Source organism: Theobroma cacao, chromosome 5, assembly GCF_000208745.1.
Source record: "Theobroma cacao cultivar B97-61/B2 chromosome 5, Criollo_cocoa_genome_V2, whole genome shotgun sequence".
In the NCBI taxonomy this organism is placed as follows: Eukaryota; Viridiplantae; Streptophyta; class Magnoliopsida; order Malvales; family Malvaceae; genus Theobroma; species Theobroma cacao.
The window spans coordinates 34,446,292-34,473,719 of NC_030854.1; the positions used below are offsets into that span (position 1 = coordinate 34,446,292).

Genomic DNA, 27,428 nt, shown 5'->3' on the forward strand with positions numbered 1-27,428 from the left:
AAAAAAAAACAAATGTAATGCAAAAATAATTCAAATATTAATAGAAACATTTAGATAACTACCTGTGAAATTCCTTCAAAACGAAAATCTTTAAATTATATTCTTATTGGAGTGAAATTTAGATTTGACAATTTTGTATACAACACAGTAATACAATACAAACATGATACAGGTTTAAGCAAATTTGAGTTTAGGTTAATCATATTTCATGTATTAATCGTGTCAATACGGTTAAGATATGAATAAATCGTGTCAAACCCACTTAACCCATCTAAAACACGATTAATTAATCGTATTATCGTGTACTCGTATAACTTATGACTCATTTATTATTCATTTATTTAATTGTATTCACGTGTCGTGTAGACATGTTTAGTATATGATTAAGATTCATTTATTGATTCATATAAATACTAATAATTTTATGATGATTATGATTTATTGATATTAAATTTTATTATATTTGGTACATGTTATTATATTTATAATTTTTTGTGTTAAATTTGAATAATACAATCATATTTTACTTCTACACAATTCAATTTAATCGTTTTAATTATATTAATCATATCAATCATGTAAATAGTTTATAAATTATATAAATTTTAATTATATTAATCATATTATGTCGTATAAAATTTAACTCTATACATTTAATAAATGTATTAATTATGTTTTATCGTTTTATATATTTATTAAATATATTTATATACGTATTTAATATTTTAATATTATTTATTGAATAAAATATTATTTTATTTCAAAATTTTTCACTTGCCTTCTTTAGTCCCGAAACACATCATTACATCTCGGTTTACTTCCGAATCATCCTTGAGCTAACTAATTCCTCTCCAACGAAAATATTATTATTTAATTATTGTTTCTACATGCGCAAAGCATTTTATTCTTAAACGCTCCTTTCATCTTTTGTCGCTCTTTAGCATGCCAATTCACATCAAACGATCATTTGTTTGATCAATAAGATCTTATTTGTGTCCAACGAGGGTGCGGGGTATTTCAATTACATTATGAACAAAATTAATATTATTTTATTATTTATTTATAATATAATATTTATTAATTATTAACAAAATTTATCATTTTGTAAAATATTAACTACTTATTTATACTAAGCATAAGTAATTTTTTATCAAATTAAAACTCTGCTATTTTATTACTTCATACGAAGGTTAAAATAACTTAATTTGGATTTTATAAATTACATATAAAAATAAAAACATGAAATAAGCCCAAAGCACCCAAAAAATCCAATTTAAAGATATTAGGTATCTAATATAATAACTCTCCTCCCTATAATATAATTAAAAGAACTTAAAACCATCTTTGATTTACAATCACCAATTTTCACTAATGCAGCTAGAAGCCAATCATTAACAGTCTATTACCAGAAGCTAACTATTTAAAGTATTTATAGCTACCATTTATAGCAACTTTCAATCTACAGTTTTCTATCTATTACCATAAGCTAACCATTTACAACTCACAGTTATTTAAAGTATTTCCTTACTGCCTCTCTCATGTTCATTTAAAACTCTAGTGATCCACCTAAGTTAAGACTTTTTCCTAATTTTCTTTTTAAAGCAAGACTTTTTCCTAATTAAACCAGAGAGTCCTAATCAAGTCTTTACTCAAGACAATTAAACTTAACCCGAATTTTGATATCTACACTCCTTATCCATCACTAATCATGGATCACTAATATGTTAATTTTATATAATATAGATTTATATGTATTACTTTATTATTATATATATGTTATAAAAAATAAGATAATAATTACTAATAAAGTTATTAAAATATAATAATCTAAATCAAGTTAATAAAGTTACTAATAAAGGTTATAATTAATTACTAATAAACTATTATTAGTTTTTGTTTAATATATTATTGAATTTTATACCCTATTTTTATGAAAGAAAAGATATTTATATTTCTAATATTATAAAATCCATTGTGTATATATTTTATTTTGTTAATATATTTCCTATAAAGATTAATAAGATATATTAAAAAAACTTAATATATTTTGAAAAAAAATTTAAACTATAGTACTACCAACGGAATTTTCCGTTGGAAAATCTAGCTGGATTCTAAATTTTTTCCCGCCTTAAACTTTCCGACGGATTTCCAATAAATTTTTTTTTGTTGGAAATTTCCAACGGAAATCCATCGGAAAATCCATTGGAACTTTCACAGGCAATAATTTTTTTTTTGGCCAAAAATATTTTCGACGAATTTCCAACGAAATTTATCCGTTGAAATTATTCTGTTGGAAATCCGTCGCTGAAGGTAATTTATAAATTCCGTTGAAAATCCGTTGAAAATTTTCAATGAAATTTTTTCCGTCGGAAAAACTAACTTTTCTTGTAGTGTAACTTTTACTTGATATGAGAGGTTCTTATGATACACACAGCCTAATCAAAGGAAGCAGACGAGCAAATCTCGCTAGTTTTCAAAATAACAAAGAATTAGGAAACAAAAGAGAGAATCTCGGTAGTTTCCAATAAATATGTTTTTGTTTGTATGCTTGTATGGTTGCGAAGAATTTGTCAGAGGCAGCAATAATTTTACCTTTATTTATTATTAGCTCTGACATTGGCAGTTAAAGTTCCCCATAATGAACAAGATTATAAATTGAAGTGTACTCTTAATTAAACAATTATTCAATGTTACCCTTTCTCAGGGGCATTGACAAATAAAAGCCTCAGTAGGTAGTCATTTTAATTGAATTATAAATTACAACAAACCTATATTTATTTCAATTCCTTTTCGAGTATTACAAAGCTGGCTTTTTCTGAATATATGGATGGAAAATTGCGCTTTGTCATTCGAAACTTACATAGCTAAACCCTTCTACAAACACCTCTGCAAATCCAGATATTTGCAGATTGAAGAAATTAACATCATGAGTACTTCACTGCCAGACCAACAACAATTTATATCAAAGGAAGAGGAGGATTGCTTGCAGGCCATTCAATTTGCTACTTCAACAGTGCTACCTTTCGCCTTGAAAACTGCCATTGATCTTGATTTGTTAGAGATAATAGCAAAAGCCGGTCCAGGTTGTACGCTTTCTCCTGCTGAGATTGTCTCTAACCTTCCTGCTAAGAACCCTGATGCTCCAGCTATAATTGATCGTATCCTTCGAGTTCTTACTGCTCACTCTATCTTAGCTTGCCATCTTGTCACCGATAAAGATGGACACACAAAAAGAACATATGGTATAGCTTCAATCGGCAGATACTTCCTTCAAAATGAAGATGGAATTTCTGTAACTCCACTCCTAAACATGACTCTTGATAAACGTTTAATTGACAGTTGGTTCGTCCTTTACTCCTTTTCCTTTAAATTTTCCTAGAGTATTTATGGGATTTGTTACATATGATATCCATATTTAACGTCTCTGCACCCAAGTCTTTGATTTAAGTTTGAATCTTCTTTTTCTCAAATAAAATGAAATAAAAAGTTATTTATCTCTAACCTTATATCTTGTTAACCTGTATAGGAACTTCTTCAAAGAAGCAACATTGGAAGGTGGCTTATCAATTGTCAAGGGATTTGGGATGAACTTGTTTGAGATGGCTGCAAAAGATAATAATTTCTTCAACACTTTCAACCAAGCAATGTCCAACCACACTAACATAGTCATGAAAAAAATACTAGAAATTTACAAGGGTTTTGAGGGCGTTAGCCAAGTGGTAGATGTGGGTGGTGGATTGGGAACAAATCTTAAGCTCATCGTTTCCAAGTATCCACAAATCAAGGGTATTAACTTTGATTTGCCCCTTGTTGTTAAAGATGCACCCAATTTCCCAGGTAATCCTAGAAAATGGTTCAAATTAATTGATAAATTTCTCCTATGAAACTTTCCCTTTCCTTGTGTTGGCAGAATCACATTTTTGTTAAATTTTCCTCATTGGATTTGTTAAATTTTGATATTCTTTTCCTTTATGTCAGGTGTGGAGCATGTAGGAGGAGATATGTTCACCCAAGTTCCTCATGGAGAAGTTATTTTCATGAAGGTTAGCATCAATATTTTCTTTGCTATTAGATTTGAAACCATTAAAATCAATACCACCACCAACTATAAAGTACAATTTCTACGTAAACTAATAACCAGTTTTTTTTTTTTTTGTAAAATTTTGTAGTGGGTGCTTCACGATTGGGGTGATGATCAATGCTTGAAGTTATTGAAAAATTGTTATGATGCAATATCAGAGTCTGGCAAAGTGATAATATTGGAATCCATATTGCCAGAACTGCCCATGACTGATCTTGTGACAACCACAACACTTAACTTGGACTTGGGCTTGGTTCACCTGCTCCCTGGTGCAAAGGAGAGAACAAAGAAAGAATTTGAGACATTGGCAAGAGACGCTGGATTCCCAACTTTGAAACTTGTTTGTCGTGCTTATAACTATTGGGTGATAGAATTGTCAAAACTGTGAACAAGTCACTACAATAATCTCCAGTCTAGTTTGGTTAATTCATCAACAGGGATGTTGCATATGGCTGGATCGTTATGTTCTAAATAAAGTCTTTGAATGCAATCTTTGCATTTTCCTAAATTCAGTAGTAAAGGCTCTATAATGATGTTTGGATAGAATAATCAACTAAATTTTCCTTATAACCATTAGCTGTCTTTAATTGTGCTAATATTTTAATGGGACTAATTAACATTAGCTTCCTTATAACCATTAGCTGTCTTGAATTTTACTAATATTTTAATGGGACTAATTAACATTAACTCCAATCTAGTTAAATATTTACTAACTAACATTAGCGCCAATCTAGTTAAATATTTAAGAAGGAAAAATTCTTTTCTGTTGTCATACATTGCAACCTAGTCAACTACTTGTAATTTCTACCATCTTATTCGTTTTATTTTATCAACAAAAATCTTTTGTCTGGAGAATATGCCTCGTGTCACGGTCCACACCAACTCCTATAAAATATTATTTACTTTGGCCCGTTGACCTCACGATTTTATTTCACAAAAGGCATCTCACAAGTTAAAAGTGGTGTGAACTCTTATATTCTTAATATCATTCTAATACATAGTCGATGTAAGACTCATGGTTTTTCTTTCTAGGACCTTAACATCTTCTCTTACTTCCCGTTAGGAGGTTCTCTTCAATATGAGACTTTGTGGCTCTATTTGCTAGGAGCACGATGTGAAATTCATGTTCACACGAGGACCATAGCACCTCGCCTCTCTACCCCCATTATTATAATCTTGCCATGTAGCATAATTAAAAAAACAGTAAATTTTTTATATTTAGCGCATGGTAAGATCTAATTTTGTGGGGTAGAAAGAGGCACAAACTCAGGCATAAGATTTCCATGCCTATTTCATTGGTAATAAATTATTACATTAAACATTAACTATGTGCTTCAAATTATTCAAGCAAATAAATAATGAGTGCAATAAAATCAATTGTTAAGGTATTAATAAAAAAAATCTTAATTTCAAATGTGACAAATGATTCTAAATGCCATATTTTTTCTATGTAGTGAATAAGAATATATTTATTTAGAGAGTGACCTTGACAACTAAGGAAATAATTTGAAACTCAATTTTAATTTTTAAACATAAATATTTGATAAATCATGCTGTAACTTTAAACACTAACGACATAAATGTAGGATAGCCACTCACCCCTTTGCCCTCCACAATGGACAATTACTAACGACATGTTTAGTTGGTTGAAATGGCCATTCCCATTCCTACCTCATTTCGCATGGTCACGTGGTTCAAATGTTTGGTTCATATTTTGAAAAGAACTATCCATTCAAGTCAAAAGAGGACATTTTAGTCAAACTTGAAATAGCCATTCCTTTGCACACGAGGAATACAAAAGACTATTCATTGGATAATTTTTCTTTTTTAAATTTAATTTAATTTCAATTTTATCTTTTTAAAAAATATTGGTTGGAATTACTATTTAGAAAAATTCAAATAAATTTTTATTCTTTTATTACGTTTAATCAAATCTTACATATTTTTAGATATATAAATATTTATGATTAATAACTGATTAATTATTGTTAATCGAAATGTTACTCGTTATTTTATATTAGATGACACCGATATATCATACTAACACGTCATAATAGACAGGGGTGGACTCAGAAATTTTTTTGAGTGTTGTTATAACTAAAATAATAATAATTAAAAAATATAAATATGTTGAAATCCATAAACTAGAAGTTTTAACATTAAATTAAAAAAATGTAAAATCAGTACATTTATTTAATACAAGTAAAAATATTTAAAATAACTATAATTGTGACAACTTTTCACATTTCAAAAACGGTGCATGACAATATCAGTAAAAACATTATCGAATATATCTTTTTCAATATATGTCATCAAGTAATCATTCGACCATTTGTCACTTATTTTATATAGGACTTGAATTTTTGGTTAGAGAGAGTGAAAAATACAACCAAGGACCAAGACGAGGAAGCATCACTACAGGTCTCAAGAGTAGGATGGAGAGAGTAATTTAGGTTTTGACTTTTTTAATAAAATCTTAAATTATAAAAAAAAAATTATCTTTTCATGTAATATTTAAATATTAATATATAAATTACTTTTTAATAAATTTACTTGACTTGGAATCTTTGACCCCATTCCTTACAAAATTATAAAAAAATTAATAGATTCATTAGGATTATTAACTACATAAAACTTAATAAAACTCTATAAAAGTTGTATAAGAAGTAAAAATATTTGCTAAATGAGTGGTGTCATGTGACGCCACTCTCCTCAAGTTGAGTCCGCCCAATACAATGAATGATGACGTAGTATGCTAGTATAACATGATCAAACATGGAGGGAAGGGGTAAGTAAGGCCCCCACCCCCCTAAACTTTTAAAATTTAATAATTTTTCCTTTTTAAAAGATTTTATAGTTTTTTCTCTATTTTTTTTAAAAAATTATAATTTTACTTCTACAAACATTGAATTTTTTGTTTTCGCTTCCTCAAACATAAAATTCTGACTCCGACACTAGACATGATGATATGAACATGTGGTTTTTTTACCTTTTGCGTTAGCATCGCGTTATCTTAAAATGACTAGTGATATTTTCACTAATAATAATTAATTAATTATTAATTATAAAAATCTTTTTGATTAAAAATAAAAATATAAAAAATAATAATTTATTTAAATATTTTTAAATAATTTGAAAACTTTTTCAAAAATTATACTTATTTTCCATCGTTAATGTCACTAGAGATTAGATTTTGGTACGAAAGAGACTAAAATGGTGTGTCGGCATCAGAATAAACCGTCGGTCATGCCAAAATAATGAACAAGGGCCCGATTGAGTGCCAAAGCAGTGCCCTCTCCAGTCCAATTTGGCCACTTGGCGCGGCCGGAACGATGTCTTGCACTCGAACCAGGACACTTGGAGCACTGGATCTCGAGGCCCTTGCGGCTTAATCTGGTCTCAAGGAGTGCCAACGATCTATTTGCTGTCGAACTGAGTACCACCATGTCCCGATGGCCGTTTCGGTGGTTGTATGTCTCGTTGATGATGGTTGGCTGGAGTTTTTTTTATTTATTTCTGTTGGAAAAAATAAAAAAATAAAAAAAATAAAGAAAAAGAAGAAAATATGAAAAATTAAAAATAGGCAACCTTTACAAAAAACCTAAGTTCGATCCAAAAAAAAATGTCACACTCATTTGTATTTTGGTAAAAATATTATTAAATTACAATAAATTATATTTTTTCTTTTATCATTTATTTATTATTTTAAAACTATTTTTACTATTTAAAAATTAAAATAATTAATGTTAGAATAATAATTCATTTCTTGAACAAAAGTGTATAATCATTATTTTATTCTATTTTTGTATTTTTCTAATCATACAGAATGATTATTATATTTTCTTTCTATTTCATTTTGTGAACTAAATGTATTACAAAATGTTACGATTAGACCAAATTCAATAAAAAATATTTTTAAATTATATTTTTATTTCAGATAAAATATTAAATGCTTACAATGTCAACGTTTACATTTGAAAAAAAAAACTGATTTTTAATTGCAAATGATACGAGTTACGAGATGTGCCACACCTATAAAACCCAAGTGTAGTTGCCAATCCAGTGCCATTAAAGGCTCAAAGCTAAGTTTGGCAAAAGTATAGATTCCACCCAACTCATATTTATTTCTTTACAAGGAGTGAGTATCAATAAGATGGCTTTTTCTCTAAATATGGATGGAAATTCAATTGGGTAATTAATGATCATATCCGAGGAAAGAATCAGTCATTATAATGTATCCCAAACTGGATTTTTTATTAATGATGCGTGCTACATGATTCCTAATGTTCATCATATATATATATATATATATATATATATATGTATCTATGTATATGTCTATAGTGTATCTCATTCAATTTCGGGTTTGACTCCCCTATATTGTTTCTGTGTTAAATTATAATCCTTTTCTATATTTTCCCAAGCCATTTTTGTGCTTTGTCATTCCATACTTGCATAGCTAAACCCTTTTACAAACACCTCTTCAAATCTAGATTAAAGAAATTAAGGTGGTATTTGGTATTTTACAATACAATGTGATTACAGGTAATGTGATTGCAAGGAAAATAACATTACAGTGTTTGGTATACAAACAAAATAATAATTAAAATGCAAAGAAGATAACATTGCAGTATTTGATTTACAAGTACTTTACTTAGAATGTAATGTTAATTTTCAAAATTATCCCTATTTATTAAAATACAAGTTTAATATACTTGTATTTTTTATTGTTAATTTTTATATAATATCATCTCTTAAATATATTTTTAATGTCATATATTTTATTTTTATTTTTTATTATCATTATATTTTTTATTTTTATTTTTAATATAATTTTTATATTATATATATTTTATTTTAATTTCTTTTACCTCTATTATATAAATTTTAATTTCTTATATTTTATCTTATTTTAATTTCTAATTCGTATATTATATATTTTAATTTAATTTTTTATTTAAATTATAATATTATAAAATATTTTTAACAAAGTTATAAAGTTGAAAGGTAAAAATGTCTTTAATAACATTGGTTTTGGACTACAATCACATTATATCCCTTGGCTGTAATGTGATTGCATTGCAATCTTACATTGTAGTAGTCTGTTACAAAACAAATACTGCAATATAATTTAATTAGATACATTGTAGGAAATGTGCTCACTTTCCTTATACCCAATGCTACCTAACATCATGAGTACTTCACTGCCAGACCAACAAGAGTTTACGTCAAAGGAAGAGGAGGATTTCTTGTAGTAGTGCTCCCTTTTGCCTTAAAAACTGCCATTGATCTTAATTTGTTAGAGATCATAGCAAAAGCTGGTCCAGGTTGTTTGCTTTCTGCTGCTGAGATTGTCTCTAACCTTCCTACTAAGAACCCTGATGCTCCAACCATACTTGATCGTATTCTTCGAGTTCTTACTGCTCACTCTATTTAGCATGCAATCGTGTCACTGATAAAGATGGACACACGAAAGGATTGTATGGCATAGGTTCAATTGGCAAATACTTCCTTCAAAATGAAGATGGAATTTCTGTAATTCCATTACTAAACGTGGCTCTTGATAAACATTCAATCGAGTGTTGGTTAGTCCTTAACTTTTTTTCTTTCAATTTTTCCTCGCATATTTATGGAAACTGTTATATCTGATATTAATATTCGTGGTTTTTGTATTTAAATATTTAATTTAGTAGCATGTTGCTGGTTTAAAAAGTAGAGTTTAAATTTCTCCTTCTTCCAAATAATAAAAAAGAAATCATTTATCTCAAATCATATACCTTGTCAACCTGTCTGGGAACTTCTTCAAGGAAGCAACATTGGGAGGTGGCTTATCATTTGTCAGGGGATTTGGGATGGACTTTTTTGAGATGGCTGCGAAAGATAATAAAGTCTTCGACACTTTCAACCAAGCAGTGTCCAGCCACACACTACCATAGTCATGAAAAAGGTACTAGAAATTTACAAGGGTTTTGACAGCGTTAGCCAAGTGGTCAATGTGGGTGGTGGATTGGGAACAAATCTTAAGCTCATTGTTTCCAAGTATCCACAGATTAAGGCTAACTTTCATTTGCCTCTTGTTGTTAAAGATGCACCCAATTTCCCAAGTAATCCAAGAAACTCATTCAAATTTATTGATAAATTTCTCCTATGAAGCTAATTTCCTTTTCCTTGTGTTGGCAGAACCACATTATTGTTAAGCTGTCCTTGTTGAATTTGTAAATGTTGATATTCTTTTCCTTTATGTTAGGTGTGGAACACATAGGAGGAGATATGTTCGCCAAAATTCCTCATGAAAAAGTGTAGATACTTGATTTTGGTTAATATCTATTCTCTAAAGAATTATGTTACAACATAATACTATACAGAGAACAACTAGAACAAGTGAAGTGTTACTTTACGCAGAATAACTAGAACACGTGAAACACTGCTTCATATAAAATAACTAGAATAGGTAGAGCACTACTCCAGATGGAATAACTAATACAAGTAGGACAGCTACTTCGCATAGAATAACCACTTCACTTGGATGACAGTGAAAGCAACTCGAAAGAAGTGGCAAGGTTCATGGGTTACTTTCATTTTGGGATATTTCGGAGAGTTTGGCTTGAGGGCTCAGATATGAAGGTAGATAAGAAGTCTTGCTCTTAGCCTTTTCCTGAAGTACAAGTGTTTTACCCTCTTATCTTGATCCCATACACCTGTTCATATATATCTTTTTCTCTTGTACTTGTTTAGTACAGCTCTTCTCTAGTACCTTTTCACGTATAGTTTTTCTTTGTTAATTTTTACTCGAGAACAAGTCTTATTACATCAACTTACTTCAATAGCCATATAATGGTTTCTAACTATTACTCGACATTAACTCTCAGTCACGGTTACTTAGCATTAAAATTCTTCTTAATAATATTACTTATTACGTGCATTAAAATATTTTCTTATAATCGTTACTTTTGACACTATATATAGAGCCTTCACAATTCAAAAAAAAAAGACTTTTCTCTTTCACTTTCAGAATTACCCGACTCTCATTCAAAGCTTTCCTATTTAGCCTATTCTTATTTAGAACACCTATTCTTTTCTTATTCTCTTCTACCTGCCACAACATTTAGTATTTCAAGAATTGCTCCAATCTTCCTCTTTGTTACCTCTGATACATCCCTTACTTGTTTGCAACGCCTCCTCTTCTTATCACAAGAACCCCATTTACAAGAAATTATTTTCATGAAGGTTAGCATCAATATTTTCTTTGCTATGAAATATGAAACCATTAAAATCATTACTACAATTTCTATACGAACTATTTCTTTTTTTGTAAAAATTTTGTAATGGGTGCTTCACGATTGAGGTGATGATCAGTGCTTGAAGTTATTGAAAACTTGTTAAGATGCAATATCAGAGTCTGGCAAAGTGATATTATTGGAATCTATAGTGCCAGAACTGCCCATGACTGACCCTGTGACAGCCACAACACCTAACTCTGACTTGAGCTTGGTTCACATGCTCCCCTGGTGCAAAGGAGAGAACAAAGAAAGAGTTTGAGCCAGTGGCAAAGAGAAGCTGGATTCCCAACGTTGAAACTTGTTTGTCGTGCTTATAACTATTTGGTGATGGAATTGTACAAAAATGTGAACAGCTGGCTGCAAAATCTCCAGTCTAGTTTGATCGTTATGTTCTAAATAACGTTTTCGAATGCAGTCTTCGTAATTTCCTAAGCTCAGTAATAAATGCAGGGACCTTTCTGTCTCTCTCTGGAATAAATGCTATATTAATTTATTCAATCTAAATTGTAATTATGCAAGTATCCACGATTATTTGTAATAAGGAATTACCATCACAAAAGAAAAGTTTGATAATTTCCTTGATAATGGATATAATCAATTTCCGTCACGTCTCTTACTTGTCTTCATGAAAATCGAAAATGAAAATCCCTTACGAAATGGTTTTCCTTTGTGGTTCGTTTTGAAAAATAGATGAATTTTTCCTTTTCTTCAATGGTGTTAGGTGTGCAGCATGTTGGAGGAGATATTTTCAGCAAAACTCCATAAATTTTTGTAAAGGTCCGTAATTTAATTCCTTTTAACTCCATAAATTAAGACTAAACCTCAAAGCAAACAACATACTTTAAATTAAAATACCATTAAAAAAATCTCTGATTGATTGCAATCTACTAAGAGATTTCGATAAATTCTTTTGGCAGTGGATATACTTCACAAAACTGCAACTATGATCAATACTTGCCAAATTCCATGAACACTTTCTTCAAGGGAATTGCCAATTACTTTGACTCTGTCAAAGCATCCACAGGTCGTCAACGGCAGACAGGAAACTACAAAATGCATAGAACCAAAATTGCTTGACCCTAGAGCCAGAGCTTGAGCATTTTCAAAGTGAGGGCCAAACAGTAAGAGACATTAAATAGTTAAAAAATAACTTTATATATAATTCAATTATTACTCGTCTAAAAAATTAAATAATATTTAAAAGACATTGAACATACTAAAAAAAAATACACATTAACAATAATGATGGTGTCATTTATATATATGACTGAATAAAACTATAAAATGAGTCTTTCTTACTCTTTGCAAGCAAGAGTGAGAGAGAAAACAATTTTTCAAACTTAAATGAATTGTCTCTTTACTTTGTGTGCCTTAGCTCTCCTCTTATTTTCTATTTGCTTTTTAAATTGCTAATTAACATATTGGGTTACTGGATTGAGCTATTGAGATAAAATATGTTATTATAGGCTATTAGATTGGACTAGTAAGATATAATATGTTATGATAGGGTTAAATTTATATTAAAACTTAATAGGTTTGAATTAGCATATTCACTTTTTTTTTATGTAAATTTGATAGGCTTAACATATTAGTTTAGAATTTATTTGTCGGGCTTCACTAGCAATATGCTAACCATAATGACTTTAATTTTATCAAACAGTTTGAAGAATAAAACTAATTATTAAATAAAAAATTATTTTGAGAGTCATTAAAAATAAATATAATAAATAAAATTGTATTGAAAGAAACACAATTATTTCATTCTATTAATTTGTACGTATCTCCTTATTACTTAAAGTTTGCAACATACATGTTAGAATGCATTGATTATTTTGAATAAAAAATAATATATTGATGAAATTCTAAACAACAGTGCAACATATATTTAAAAAATACATAATAATTTATTTATTTTTAAAGATTAAAATCACAGAAAATAAAAATCACATAACAGAGAAAAGAAGAACATGACAAGTAAAAGATAGAATTCACATATAACATAATAAAAAAAAGAAAAAGAATATGATTGATAATTCGTAAAAATTTATAAAAGAACATTTGTAGAGATTTAAAACATATGAGTAAATAGAATAGAAACAAATAAATAAATAAATATAAATTAAAAAAATTAAAAAAACTTTAAAATTGAGTTAAGCATATGAAATTATTTTATTATTCTTTACTTGTATTAATTATTAAATAAAAAATTATTTTTGGGGGCCATTAAAAGAATTTATATAATACGTAAAATATTTTTACAATTTTGGGGGGGCCATCCCATAAGGAGGCTCCGCCTCTGCTTGACTACATTGCTCTATATTTTTTATCAACTATGATTTTACTCTTAATTACCTTTTGCTTTTACTTCATATCAAATTTCTAAAAAAATAAAAAGTAATTAACAAAAACATTAACAGATACCCAAGCATTTGATTCATTGATTAATGCATAATTTTCCTATTTAAAAAAGCAGAGTTTAGATCCTCTTCTCCCAATTCAACCAAAAAAAAAAATTAACAGGTCAAATGGATTTTAATAAAGTTCAACTTTTCACACCGCTTTGAGATATTATCAATGAAGGTTCATGGCGTGTCAGCTCTTTCTAACAATATATTGTAATCATCTCCGGAATTCATAGATGATCCAATGAAAGTTTACCCTACAAATCTACTTATTGTCCCTTATGCGGCAATACCGTCCTTGAATTAAAGTTTTCCTTTTAAAAACCAAAAAACCTTCGACTTTTTAACTTTAATCTTGTAGCCCTTCGAAACCAACACTTACCTTAACACTATAAGTACTGGCTTTAAGGCATGCTTCAAGTCAGGCCTTCAATACCAAAAGAACAACCTTAGAGCAAACCAATTAGATCTCCTTATCCTCTTTTCAATATAAATTCTCATGGCTGTTCATCGTTCCTTTGTTATTTTTGCACTTGTTGCTGCCATTGCTCCAGCAATCACACTTGCTGAGGAGTTCATAGTTGGTGGTGATGAAGGATGGAAGCTAGGAGTCGACTACCAACAGTGGGCTAAAGACAAGCAATTCGTAATCGGAGACACTCTAGGTAACATTACTAATTCAATTCCCCCCCATTGTTTTTCTTATTGCTAGCAAGGCATGGACATATATATATTAGCTTGACTGCCAAAAGCGTGAGAGAGAGACTGAATGAGAACTTGGTTTTCTTGTTTGCAGTTTTCAAGTACAAGGTCGGAGCTCACAATGTATTCAAAGTGAATGGAACTGACTTTCAGAACTGCAATGTTCCAACGAACAATACCTTAGGCTTTTTCTCTGGAAATGACTCAATTATGTTGTCAGCCGCAGGAAATAAATGGTACATTTGTGGAATAACCGGCCACTGCGACAACGGAATGAAGTTAAAGATAACCGTGCTGTCCTCTGTCTCTGCCCCTGCTCCTGCTCCAAGCTCTGCTGCAACTTTATGTGACAAGGAGGCCATCTTCCAGGTCCTTTTAGGGATAACATTCTCCATTGTCGCCATGCTCATGGTTAAATACTGAAATTATTTTTGAGATTAAGCATATTAATGTTGTGTAAGGGAGGGATTGGAATTGTTATTTATGGCTCTTGTTTCCTTATTTTCTCCTCACATAAATGCTTAGCAGCTTGAAGCATGGAGGAGATTTTTTGTTTACAACTGTATGTTCAATTAAAATCATTTTTAATTTAATTTGTACCAATGTTTTGGAATCTTATCAATAAATTTAAGATATTTGCATCAATTTTTAAGAAATGGATACCACTCGATTAGTCTTGGTGGTTATAGGAAGGTCCCTCTGGCTTTTGATCTGCCTTGGACTTCGTCGTGGCTTGCATGTTCGTGGTTTTGCTTTATGAAATTGGGGGTTTGGTGGTGAGGGTGGTGAGGCGCAGGAGGGAGGCGGGGCTGTGTGTGCGAAAAGGTGTTGTCCGCGTGATCTTTTTTTTTCGGGGGGTGGGGATATCTCTGTTTTTGTCTCCTGGAGCTTGGCGGTTGGGTGATGGTCATTCCCTTCTGTCATGGAGGATGGAATGTGAAGGGAGATGCCCTCTTGTGTTTGAGATTCGGTTTCTGGCATTGGGAAGCCCCCCTTGACTCTTTTGGGCTCTTGGAGGTTGGGGGTAAGTCTTTCTCTTTCATCTTGGTCTGCCTACAAGGTTAGAGATGGGAGGTTCTGTTGATCGCGTGTTTGCCGCTGGTCATCTGGTTCGCTTCTTTCGCTCTACCTCGGGTTCCTCTCTTGTCTCTCTGTCTTTCGAGGAGCCGTGTTTCAGGGGATTACGGTCGTCGATTTTGAGCTGGCTTCGGATTGGAATCTTCAGTTTTCTCTTCTGCTCAACCTCCGATTTTGCTTAAGAGCTGGCTTTGGTTTTCTTTTGTATAATGGCTTTGGGTTTTGGGATTGAGGTGTCCTGTTGAGTGATTTGGCTTTAGTAATTAGCCAGAGACTTTGAATGGCTTGTCAGCTTAATGCCAATAAATACACCTTTCAAGAAAAAAAAAATAGTCTGACATTTTTCTTTTGAGACGCAGATGAAATATTTTCATTAATAGAAAGATTTCCAGAAAAGATTACCTTATAAAATGATAGTGATCCAAGATTATATAGGAAGAGATATAAAATTAGTCAGCTAAATGTTCAAATTGGAATTAAACGTTTAGACACTTTTTAAATTAAGGGCTTAACATTTTAATTGTAACAATTAAGGATCAAATACTTTTGATTTTTTTACAATTTAGAATTAAGTTGACAGATGAATGGAATGTGTATCACACGTTATAATAAATTTTGTGAATTGATGATATAGCAGCTTTGAAAAATATAGTGTTACACGTTATGTTTTAAAATTTTTTTTTTTTTACATGTCATTTTTTTTAAAGGCAGGGCTTGGGAATTCATGGGTAGAAAAACAAAGCATTCCTTAAGCTTCAATAAATTTTTCTTGGAACTTCCAAGTACATATAGCTGATTTTCCCGAATAAATCTTCTTAAGTATTCGAAGTTATAGAATTATTTTCTAACTTGAACTAGTTTGCTACACTTACACTTTCAACTAACAGCTTTAAACCACAATTTATGCTTGACATTCAAGCATCAAATCCCTTAAAACAGTTCAAACATTCTAAATTTCCAGCTTTCATTAAGCTTAACGTTACCATATTACTACCCTAACAGCTCCAAAATCTCAATTTAAAGTTCCAAATACCAAGATTAAGATAAATACCCAATTTTTTTTTTAATGCAAAAGTAAACTTATACTAAAGTTCACATTGTAAAAATTGAAAAACAGGTATCCGAAATAAGGGCTTTGATGGCAAAGAGAAAAAACGAATGACTTGGAAGGCAAAACTTGGTGGTTATAAGAATAGGCAGATGCATTTTTGGCACCATACATTTCATGGACCTGTCCTTCAGAGCATGAGCATGCAGCAACCAACGTCAAAATCTGGAGAAAGTCGGCCTCAAGAAGAAACATTCTTTGCTCCAATTGCTTTTTAGTAGTTTCTCCAGTTTATCATGCGTCACCCCTGGTTCATGCAATCACTTGGTTCATACAGGGGGCAGACTCCCCTAGAACACAATTTTTTTTCTTTCTTTCCCGCCATCCTTGTTTCTCTTTTATTACACGTCATGTTAAAAATGTAATTGTTACACATTATGTTAAAAATATAATTATTTTACGTTATATTAAAAAATATAATTATTATATGTCATGTTGAAAAATTTAATTATTGCAAGTCATAATAAAAAAGTTGTTACATACCATAACATAATTTGAATCATTTTAACTTGATAGAAAAGAGTTTCTGACAAAAAAGACTTGACAGTTCTCTCATGTGCGTGTCCTATACTCATCAAACACCTCTCATCTTAACTTTTAATTGTAAGAAACTAAAAGCATTTAGTATTTAATTGTTACAATTGAAACGTTTGGTCTTTAATTGAAAACATGCCTAAACGTTTGATCCCAATTTGAGCATTTAACCAAACCAGTCCAAACCAATCCAATTGCTATGTATTAATAGTTTGACATTGATTTACATATTGGAGTCCAAATTTTAACTTTTTTTAAAAAAAAAAATTTGGGATAGTAATGCTTGTAAAATCTTGAATCATAATCAACAGTTTTAGAAGACACTTAGTCAAAACTAAAGACACACCTTGGATTTGTGACACTTTGGCCGAGTGGTCTTAGGCGTCAGATTTAGGCTCTGGTCCGAAAGGCGTGGGCTCAAATGCCACAGCTATCATTTTTTTTATTTAATTACAAATGAGAATTGAATTAATTTTTAATTGAATTGAAATTTAATATTTTTATTTAACTACAAATGGGAATTTATTTTTATTAAATTTATTTTTTTTTATTTTTTATTTAATTACAAATGGGAATTGAATTGAAATTTATCTTTTAAAAAATTTAATTATTTATTTATTTTTTTTAATTTATTTAATTACAAATGGGAATTGAATTAATTTCTAATTAATTTGAAATTTAATTTTTTATTTATCATTGGGGATTGAATTTCTAATCGAATTGAAATTTATTTTTTTATTTATCATTTTTTTAATTTTGTAATTAAGAGAATGGGAATTGAATTAAAATTTAATTTTTTTATTTATCATTAAATGAAAATAAAGAAAAAAAATTAAGTAATCTATCAAAACAAACTTAGCTCACGAACTTGCTAAAATTTCTCACTCAATCTAATTTGATCCAAAACCCAAATTGACCTTGAACTTTAACACATGATTTAAAATCCAAAATAAGCTTAAATCTTTGAAACGTTACATCACCTAATCACTTTTCTTATCGGACTTTAAAATCATAATTAGGCAAAGAAGTGGCATAGACCAACTATTGAAAAATTAAATTTTCTTATAAACTTATCAGTTTTAATTTTCATATTCAATTGTTTTAATCTAAAATTTCAGTTTAAAAATTTCACGAATTTTACTTAAAAAAGCTTCATATAAGTTTTTTGGTTTTAAAATAATACTATGAGATTACACTTATGGGATCCAAGGTCTCTTTTTGTGAGAAAACAAAGAAGCTGAGGTGAAGGAATTTTCCTTTTTGACCAGACAAAAAGTTTTGTTTCCAATAGACTGCTTTAATTAGACAACAATCAACATTGAAAATCTCTTCAAAACCGTATTTAAAAAGATCTAAAAGGGCAACCAAAATACTAGTATAATCAAGTGCTGCAGGCACCTTCTAGGTTGTGACATGTGTCAATGATATTTAATTTCCTTTGAAAAATCAGGTAGGCCAGCGTTTTGGACTTTTCCATTCAAGATTATTCCTCTTTTTAAAGTTTCTTAAGGAAACAAACAAATATTATCATACTCTCAATTTGTTCAAAAATGTCCTCAAACTTATAAGAAAATATTATTTGGCAGTCCTACGTATAACCCAAAGTTATAATGTTGGCACCTTGCCGGTTCCTTACAATTTTCATGAAATTTTACAAGCGAGTGAATCAAACTATAAATTGGCCCTTAATTGCAAGTAATTAGCCAATCCAGATTCAATCAAGAAGCAGAAATAGCCTGAGCTTAGCATTAAGATTTGAGAAGATCTCTTGTTAAGCTTCAAATGGCTTCAACCAAGTTTCTCATGCTCACCATTGTTGCCATATTTCTTCCCGCAATCGCCATGGCAACAGATTATATCGTCGGAGATGACAGCGGATGGACGATCAATTTCGATTATCAAACTTGGGCAAAGGATAAAGTATTTCGCATTGGCGATAAATTAGGTATATATATCAAGTTAATTTTCATAGATCCTAGTTTGAACTTTGAAGAGGAAGTAATTATTGACATTAAAATATGTTTCCCCATTTCCTTACACAGATATATTAATATTGCATTCATTTCTTATAGAAATGTCCACTAAAAAAATCCTCTAATATAGAAGTTTGAACTGTTAAAACTTGTAATCAATTTTAATCTTTAACTTTATATATATATATATATATATATATATATATATATATATATATAATAATGATGTTACTTATAGATTATATGATTATACTAAACTTACATAATTAGATTCGTTTTTATTAATTTAATATTTTGAATTATTGTTTAATTCAGATGTAGAATCGTAAATAAGAAGACTACTTTAAAAGATTCTTTTACTTTTCTTTCATAGATTGAAGCCAATTGTCATGATTTCTTTTCCCACTCAATTTTGCAGTGTTCCAATACCCTCAAGGATATCACAATGTGTTCAAAGTAAATGGTACCGCTTTCAAGAACTGTGACATTCCACCGGCTGACGAAGCTCTCAACTCCGGGAATGATACAATAGTCCTTAAGACTCCAGGAAGAAAGTGGTATATCTGTGGCGTTAGTGACCATTGTTCCGCCTATAGCCAGAAGCTTGCCATCACTGTCCAATATTCGTATGGCCCGGCACCCGCGCCGGCGCCATCTTCCCCATGGGCACCAACTCCTGAATCTTGGGCACCAACTCCTGAATCTTGGTCACCAGCTGCACCTTCAGTGCCAGCCACACTAACTCAGCCTTGGGCACCAGCTCCTCAACCTTGGTCACCGACTCCATCTCCACCTGCTCCTACCGCACCTTGGCCACCGGCTCCATCTCCCTATCCATGGATTTGATCAGCACACTTTGGAAGCTATTGAAGCAATTTAATCCAATAATTTTGAGTGTGGCATTAACATTTTCTCTTTATTTCCCGAAGATAATACTCTTTATTGCTTTTAAGTTTATTTGTACTTCTGAGTCTGATATTATTCTTTACCGTTGATTACAAAATAAATAATACAATGGTGCCTTGTTATTTTATTTTACAATTTTGGACTTGGCGTAGCTGCAATTCACTTTTGAATATTTCTTTCTTTCTGCACATCATTACAAAACGAAGAGAATTAATCAGAACATGAAAAATTATCAGAAAAGTCATTCTTATTACATCAATTATAAGTCTGAAAAGTTTGAAATTAAAATGTGAGGCATAATTAAAAATAATCATGTCATTATATACTAGTCCAAGTTTATGATTAATGTGATATGACAATTATTATTGAAGAGTGAACTTATACATGCTTTATGTGATAATTTTTAATTACGTAATGCATCTTAATTTGTCGAGTTTATGATTAACTTGGTAACAAAGGCCTAATAATTCTATTTTATGAGCAAACCCATCTGCACTGCCACGTAAGTGCGTATATTGATGCCAAGAAGAGACTGGTTTGATTTTGATGTACAATTTCCACAAAAATCTAGATGAAGATACACAGGAACTGGATCCATCTTCTGTTTGTTTAAATTTTATGAGAGTTTTATGCTGAACAACTCTCCATACAAAGAAGATGGATGTCAGAGGTGTAAGCCACTATGTGGTGCATGTGGCTGGCACGTAATGATTTAATTTTCAACTCAGAGAAGTGGATGAAAAAGGATATTGTCTGTATGATTAACATGAAAGGAAAATTTTGGATCAAATGCAATTGAAAAAGAGGAAACCATGGATGAAATTGGGTGGTAGGCAATGCCTTGGATGAACACAAGACAACAATTAACAAAAGAACCAAGAAGAGGAATTTCATGAATACCTCCAAGTCATAATGAATGAAAATTTGACATAGATGGTTCCGCAAGAGGTAAATTTGATTCGAGAAGTTGTGGGAATGTTCTTCGAGACGATAATAACAATGTAGTGGATCTTTTCTTTGGATGTCCTCAAGGTGAACAACCTAGCTGAAGTCTCTGCAATAAAAAATGCTTTACATTTTTATGCTTTCTCCTTTTAGGTGAGATTAAAATCTTTGGTGATTGAATTTGATTCTCGTGTTGTTATTTCATAGATATTAAAACAGATGACAGTCCATTGCTTATGTCGAAGGTTTTTTTTAGCTTTAAAGAGGAATATTCAACAGTAGAAAAATATTATTTTGCACGTCTTCGGCTAATTCCTTAAAAACTTTTCGGTTTGATTACGGATCAAAACATACCTAAATTCATCATTCCGGTTTGGTTGCTCAATTTCGATTTTAGGGTGATTATCAATAAATTTGGGTTTTATCGATAACAAGTTAATGATAAGTTTTTTTTTTTTGAAAAGTAAATTTTATTGGCATTACAGTTTTATGCCAACTGAAGTCTTTATATGATTTGTAAAAGACTTTTTTTAGCATATAATAACTGGCCTGTGCTTCGTCATAAACCTTATAATTACAAAATGACTATTGCTGTGGTAAAAGTTAATGATGAGTTATCAAGTCAACAGACATTCTAGAAACTAAACTCAAAATTAATAATTATTTTATACAAAACTTTTTGAAAAAATTATTATTCTATATACCAACATTATAAAAAATTTATATGTATAATATACAAAAAAATCTTTAAATTATTTACTAAAATTCAAATAAGCCTTTATATTTTTATTACATTCAATCAAGCCTTTGTATTTTTATTTTAAGCCAAATAAACCCTTGTATTTTTTATTTTGAGTTAAATAAGCTTTTATAATTAATGACTGACTTAATCAAAATATTATTTATTATTTTATGTCGTGTGACACTAATGTGGTATGTTAAATTATCATAACTGATTATGATGTGGCTTGTTGATGTATCATAAATAATGATGATGTGGCTTATTGATATATCATAAATAATGATGATATGGCATGCTAATTTGATATAATAACATGATCATATAACTTTTTTCACCCTCTACATCAATTTCATACCAGTGCTATGTGGATATAAAATGATAAATGACATTTTTACTAATAACAATTAATCAATCATTAGTTATATGAGCTTATTTGACTTAAAATAAAAGTATAAGAGATTAATTAAATGAAATAAAAGAATAAGGGTTCATTTAAATATTTTTAAATAGTTTAGGGACTTATTTGAACATTTTACCAAATTTATATAATTGATATGTATTTATTAATAATTATATTAATTTATTTAAATAAAAATAACAAACTTAGCTTATGAACCTACTAAAACTTCTCACTCAATCTAATTGATCTAAAACCCAAATTGATCACGATTTTTGTTTTGAAAAATATTTAAGGTGATTTCATTCCTCAAGATAATTGTACAAAAACAACTATCCTTGTATGATAGTGTTGCGGACAGCACCAAAGAGGGCTATTAACTCCTCTTGATAGCTTGTTCTGCGTATATGTGATGCCGGTTCTCTTCTCTGAGAAAACAAAGAAGTTCAGGTATAAAGGAATTTTCCTTTTTGACCAGACAAAGTGTTTTCTTCCAAAAGCCTGCTTTAATTAGACAACAACATTGTAAATTATATTTAAAAGAATCCAAAAAGGAAAAAAATACTAGTATAATCAAGTACTGCAGGCATGTTCTAGGTTTTGACATGTGTCTTTACTTTTTATTTTTCTTTTTCGAAAATCATGTAGGCTTGCATTTTGTACTTCTCCATTCAAGATGATTACTCTTTACGTATCTTAAGGAAACATACAAGTGTTCTCATATTCTCAATTTGTTCAGAAACGTCCTCCAACTTATAAGGAAACAGTATTTGGCAGTCCTATGCACAACCCAAATTTATATTGCTGACACTTGCCGGTTCCTGACAATGATCATGAAATTTTCCTAGCTAGAGAATCAAACTATTAATAGGCCCTTGATTGCAGCTAATTAGCCAAACTAGATTCATTCAAGAATTAGACATAACCCAAGCTTAGCATAAATATTTGAAGAAAATCCCTTGTTAAGCTTCAAATGGCTCCAAATAGGTTTCTCATGCTCACCATTGTTGCCATGTTTCTTCCCACAATCGCCATGGCAACAGATTATATCGTCGGAGATGACAGCGGATGGACGATCAATTTTGATTATCAAGCTTGGGCAAAGGATAAGTATTTCAAGTTGGTGATAAATTAGGTTTATACATCAAGTTAGTTTTCATATATTCTAGTTTGAACTTTGAAGACGAAGCAAATTATTGACATTAAAAAGTTTCTCCATTTCCTTGTACATATTAGTATTGCATTCATTTCTTACAGAAATGTCCACTAATTTTTTCTTTACAAAAAATCACTTTAATATAAAAGATTGAACTATTAAAAACTGCAATCAAATTTAATCTTTAACTTTATATACATATATATATATAATATAATATGCCTATAAATCATATGAGTATGCTAAATTTACCTAATTAAATTCGTTTTTATTAGTTTAATCTTTTGAGTTATTTTTTTTATCTCAGATGTAAAATCGCAATTAGCAACCCAAAGAGCTACTTTAAAAGTTCATTTACTTCTCTTGCTTTTCTTCTTTGCGTTTTCATTTATAGATTAAGTCAAATCCCATGATTCTTTTCCCACCTCAATTTTGCAGTGTTCCAATACCCTCGAGGATATCACAATGTGTTCAAAGTAAATGGCACCGCCTTCAAGAATTGTGACATTCCGCCGGAAAACGAAGCCCTCACCTCGGGAGTGACACAATAGTCCTTATGAACCCAGGAAGAAAGTGGTATATCTGTGGTGTTAGCAACCATTGTGCTGCCTATGGCCAAAAGCTTGCCATCACTGTCCAATATTCATATGGCTGGGCACCCGCCCCGGCTCCCTCTTCCCCCTGGGCACCAACTCCTGAACCTTGGACACCAAGTTCACCTTCAGTGCCAGCCACACGAACTGAATCTCGGGCATCAGCTCCTCAACCTTGGACACCAGCTCCATCTTCGCCTTCAACACCAGCACCTACGGCACCTTGGCCACCGGCTCCATCTCCCGATCCATGGATTTGATCCCCATAATTTGGGAGCTATGGAAGCAATTTATTTCAATAATTTTCAGTGCGGCAACATTTACGAGTTATTTCCAGAAAATAATACTCTTTATTGTTTTTAAGTTTATTTGTACTTCTAAGTCTGATATTATTCGTAACCATTGATCACAAAATAATAATACAAGGGTGCCTTGTTATTTGATTTTACAATTTAGACTTGGCTTAGCTGCAATTCACTTTTAAGTACTTATTTCTTTCAAAAAATGCATCATTACTAGTATAGCTGCAATTAAAAGTTGTCAAGTCAGTATATATGGGCCCGTACTTTTCATTAATGTGATGTGAAAATTATTATTAAAGGATGAAACTATACATAGGAGAAGAGAATATTTTGTCTAATATAAAATTGTATAAATTATAGAAAAACTTAAATTATGTATTGAGAAATCTAAAATTAACAGTATTATAGTATAATTCTAATAAGATATTATAGTCTAACTAGATTATAATATTGTATAATATCTCTAACTAAATAGTTTATATAATTATCTTAATAATTTTAATAATACAACGATCTATACGAATGTTGCAATATATTTTTAATTTTAACCTTACCTACAAATTACATGCGGATTCATCCACTACTACACTAAGAAAGAGAGCATAAGAAAAATGGGAAACGGAATGACTCTCGCATGCATGGGTTAGGATTCTAAGTATCTCTAATAGTTAATTATTGATTACATACTTCAGAACAAAATTACATACTAAACCTTTGTTTTGTACCTGATAAGTTAATGATGAGTCAACCATTATTTGTTTTTCAAAGTTGGGAAGATTAGTCTTGTTTTTATAGGGAATTCATTGTTGAAGTAAAATCACTTTTATCTGTTTGATTGGGTGAATCTTTTTGTAATTGTACTGTTATCTTCCTCACTATCTTGATTTGATAGCTTATTACAAGACTTTTATTTCTAAGGTTCAAGACTTGTTATGTCACGCAAGTTATGTTGAGTTAATAAATTCATTTTTTTTAACTATATGTCAACCAGAGGCATTTAAAAATTAAAATTAAAATTTAATTTTTATGTTATACATCAACGTTGGTGTTTTCAAATTCCACATAATAATTACATTAATTTTTCTAAATATATAAAAAAATAATTAATTTAGTGAAACAAACTTTAACTTGTGCACCTACTAAAAGTTCTTAATCTAATTGATCTAAAATCCAAATCCATCATGAAGTTGTATGGCATCACACATACATCACAATCCACTAAAAGAAGTCGACACATTGCAATTACAGTCCAATTTGATCTGACTCAGTAATTTAAAATCCAAATTGAGCTTAAATCTTTGTAATGTTAGATCACCTAATCACTCATCTTATCGGACTGGAAATCATAATTAGGCAAAGAAGTGGCATTGACCAATTATTGAAAAAAAAAAAATCTTTCTTATCAACTTATCAGTTTTTATTTCCATATTCAATTGTTCTAATTTAACATTTTTAGTCAAGAATTTCACGAATTTAACTTAAAAAAAGCTTCATGTAAGTTATTTTTGCATTAAAATAATACTATGAGATATACTTATCTCTTCTATGAGAAAACAAATGAAGTCGGGTGAAGGAATTTTGCTTTTTGACCAGACAAAAAGTTTTCTTCCAAAAGTCTGCTTCAATCTAGACAACAATCAATATTGAAAATCTCTAAAAATACCACATATAAAAAAGGATTCAAAAAGGAAAAAAAATACTAGTATAATCAGGTACAGCAGGCATGTTCTATGTTGTGACATGTGTTTTTAACTTTTCTTTTTCTTTTTTGAAAATCATGTAGGCTTGCGTTTTGGACTTTTCCATTCAAGATTATTGCAACATATTCTCAATTAGTTCAAAAAGGTCCTCTAACTTATAAGAAAACATTATTTGGCAGTCCCAAAGTTATAATGCTGATCCTTGCCGGCTCCTTACAATGTTCATGAAATTTTCCTAGCTAGAGAATCAAACTATAAATAAGCCCTTGATTGCAGCTAATTAGCCAAACCAAATTCAATCAAGGATCAGAAGTAACCCGAGCTTAGCGTTAAGATTTGAGCAAATCTCTTGTGAAGCTTCAAATGGCATCAAACATGTTCCTCATGCTCACCATTGTTGCCATGTTTCTTCCCACAATCGCCATGGCAACAGATTATATTGTCGGAGATGACAGCGGTTGGACAATAAATTTCGATTATCAAGCTTGGGCAAAGGATAAAGTATTTCAAGTTGGTGATAAATTAGGTATCTGCGTCAAGTTAATTTTCATATATCTTAGTTTGAACTTTTAAGAGAAAAGTTTCTCCATTTCCTTATAAATATATATTAGTATTGCATTTATTTTTTACAGAAATATCTACCAAATAAAAAAAAACCCTTTTATATGAAAGTTTAAATTGTTAAAAATTATAATAAATTTTAATATTTAACTTTATATATATCAATTATATGGCTTATTGATTATATGATTATGTTAAAATAGATTTATTTCTATAAATTTACTCTTTTGTGTTATTTCTTAATTCAAATGTAAATTGCAAACAAGAAGACTACTTTAAAAGTTCATTTACTTTCCTCTCTTTTTTTCTTTGGGTTTTCGGTTATAGATTAACCCAAATCCCATGATTCTTTTCCCACCTCAAATTTGCAGTGTTCCAATACCCTCAAGGATATCACAATGTATTCAAAGTAAATGGTACTGCCTTCAAGAATTGTGACATTCTGCCGGAAAACGAAGCCCTCACCTCCGGGAATGACACAATAGTACTTAAGACCCCAGGAAGAAAGTGGTATATCTGTGGTGTTAGCAACCATTGTGCTGCCTATGGCCAAAAGCTTGCCATCACTGTCCAATATCCATATGGCTGGGCACCCGCCCCAGCTCCATCTTCCCCTACAGCACCAACACCTGAACCTTGGGCACCAACACCTGAACCTTGGGCATCAACTACACCTTCAGTGCCAGCCACAACAACTGAACCTTGGGCACCAGCTCCTCAACCTTGGACACCGGTTCCATCTTCACCTTCAACACCAGCTCCTAGCGCACCTTGGCCACCGGCTCCATCTCCCTATCCATGGATTTGATCCGCATAATTTGGGAGCTATGGATGCAACTTATTCCAACAAATACTAGTTATTTCTGAGTTTATTTATATTCTGAGTTCTGATATTATTGTTTACCACTGATTGCAAATTAATAATACAAGGGCGCCTTGTTATTTGATTCTACAATTTTGGACTTGTGT

At 30.7% G+C, this 27,428-nt stretch overlaps 4 protein-coding genes and 2 pseudogenes across 4 annotated transcripts; all 6 read left to right on the top strand.

The window, feature by feature from the left end:
• LOC18599828 (caffeic acid 3-O-methyltransferase) lies at positions 2,812–4,652 on the top strand. Its single transcript, XM_018120822.1, has 4 exons — positions 2,812–3,342; positions 3,527–3,837; positions 3,979–4,043; positions 4,170–4,652. The coding sequence occupies exons 1-4, from the start codon at positions 2,828–2,830 to the stop codon at positions 4,467–4,469; spliced, it is 1,191 nt and encodes a 396-aa protein (XP_017976311.1). The 5' UTR covers positions 2,812–2,827; the 3' UTR covers positions 4,470–4,652.
• Positions 8,235–11,757, top strand: LOC18599829 (annotated as a pseudogene).
• LOC18599830 (stellacyanin) lies at positions 14,263–14,888 on the top strand. The gene is made up of 2 exons (XM_018121053.1): positions 14,263–14,428; positions 14,560–14,888. Exons 1-2 carry the CDS (start codon positions 14,263–14,265, stop codon positions 14,886–14,888), a joined length of 495 nt encoding a protein of 164 aa, XP_017976542.1.
• LOC18599831 (stellacyanin) lies at positions 18,967–20,003 on the top strand. Its single transcript, XM_007029983.2, has 2 exons — positions 18,967–19,129; positions 19,576–20,003. The coding sequence occupies exons 1-2, from the start codon at positions 18,967–18,969 to the stop codon at positions 20,001–20,003; spliced, it is 591 nt and encodes a 196-aa protein (XP_007030045.2).
• On the top strand, positions 23,121–24,297 carry LOC108662137 (annotated as a pseudogene).
• Positions 26,262–27,267, top strand: LOC18599832 (blue copper protein). The gene is made up of 2 exons (XM_007029984.2): positions 26,262–26,424; positions 26,831–27,267. Exons 1-2 carry the CDS (start codon positions 26,262–26,264, stop codon positions 27,265–27,267), a joined length of 600 nt encoding a protein of 199 aa, XP_007030046.2.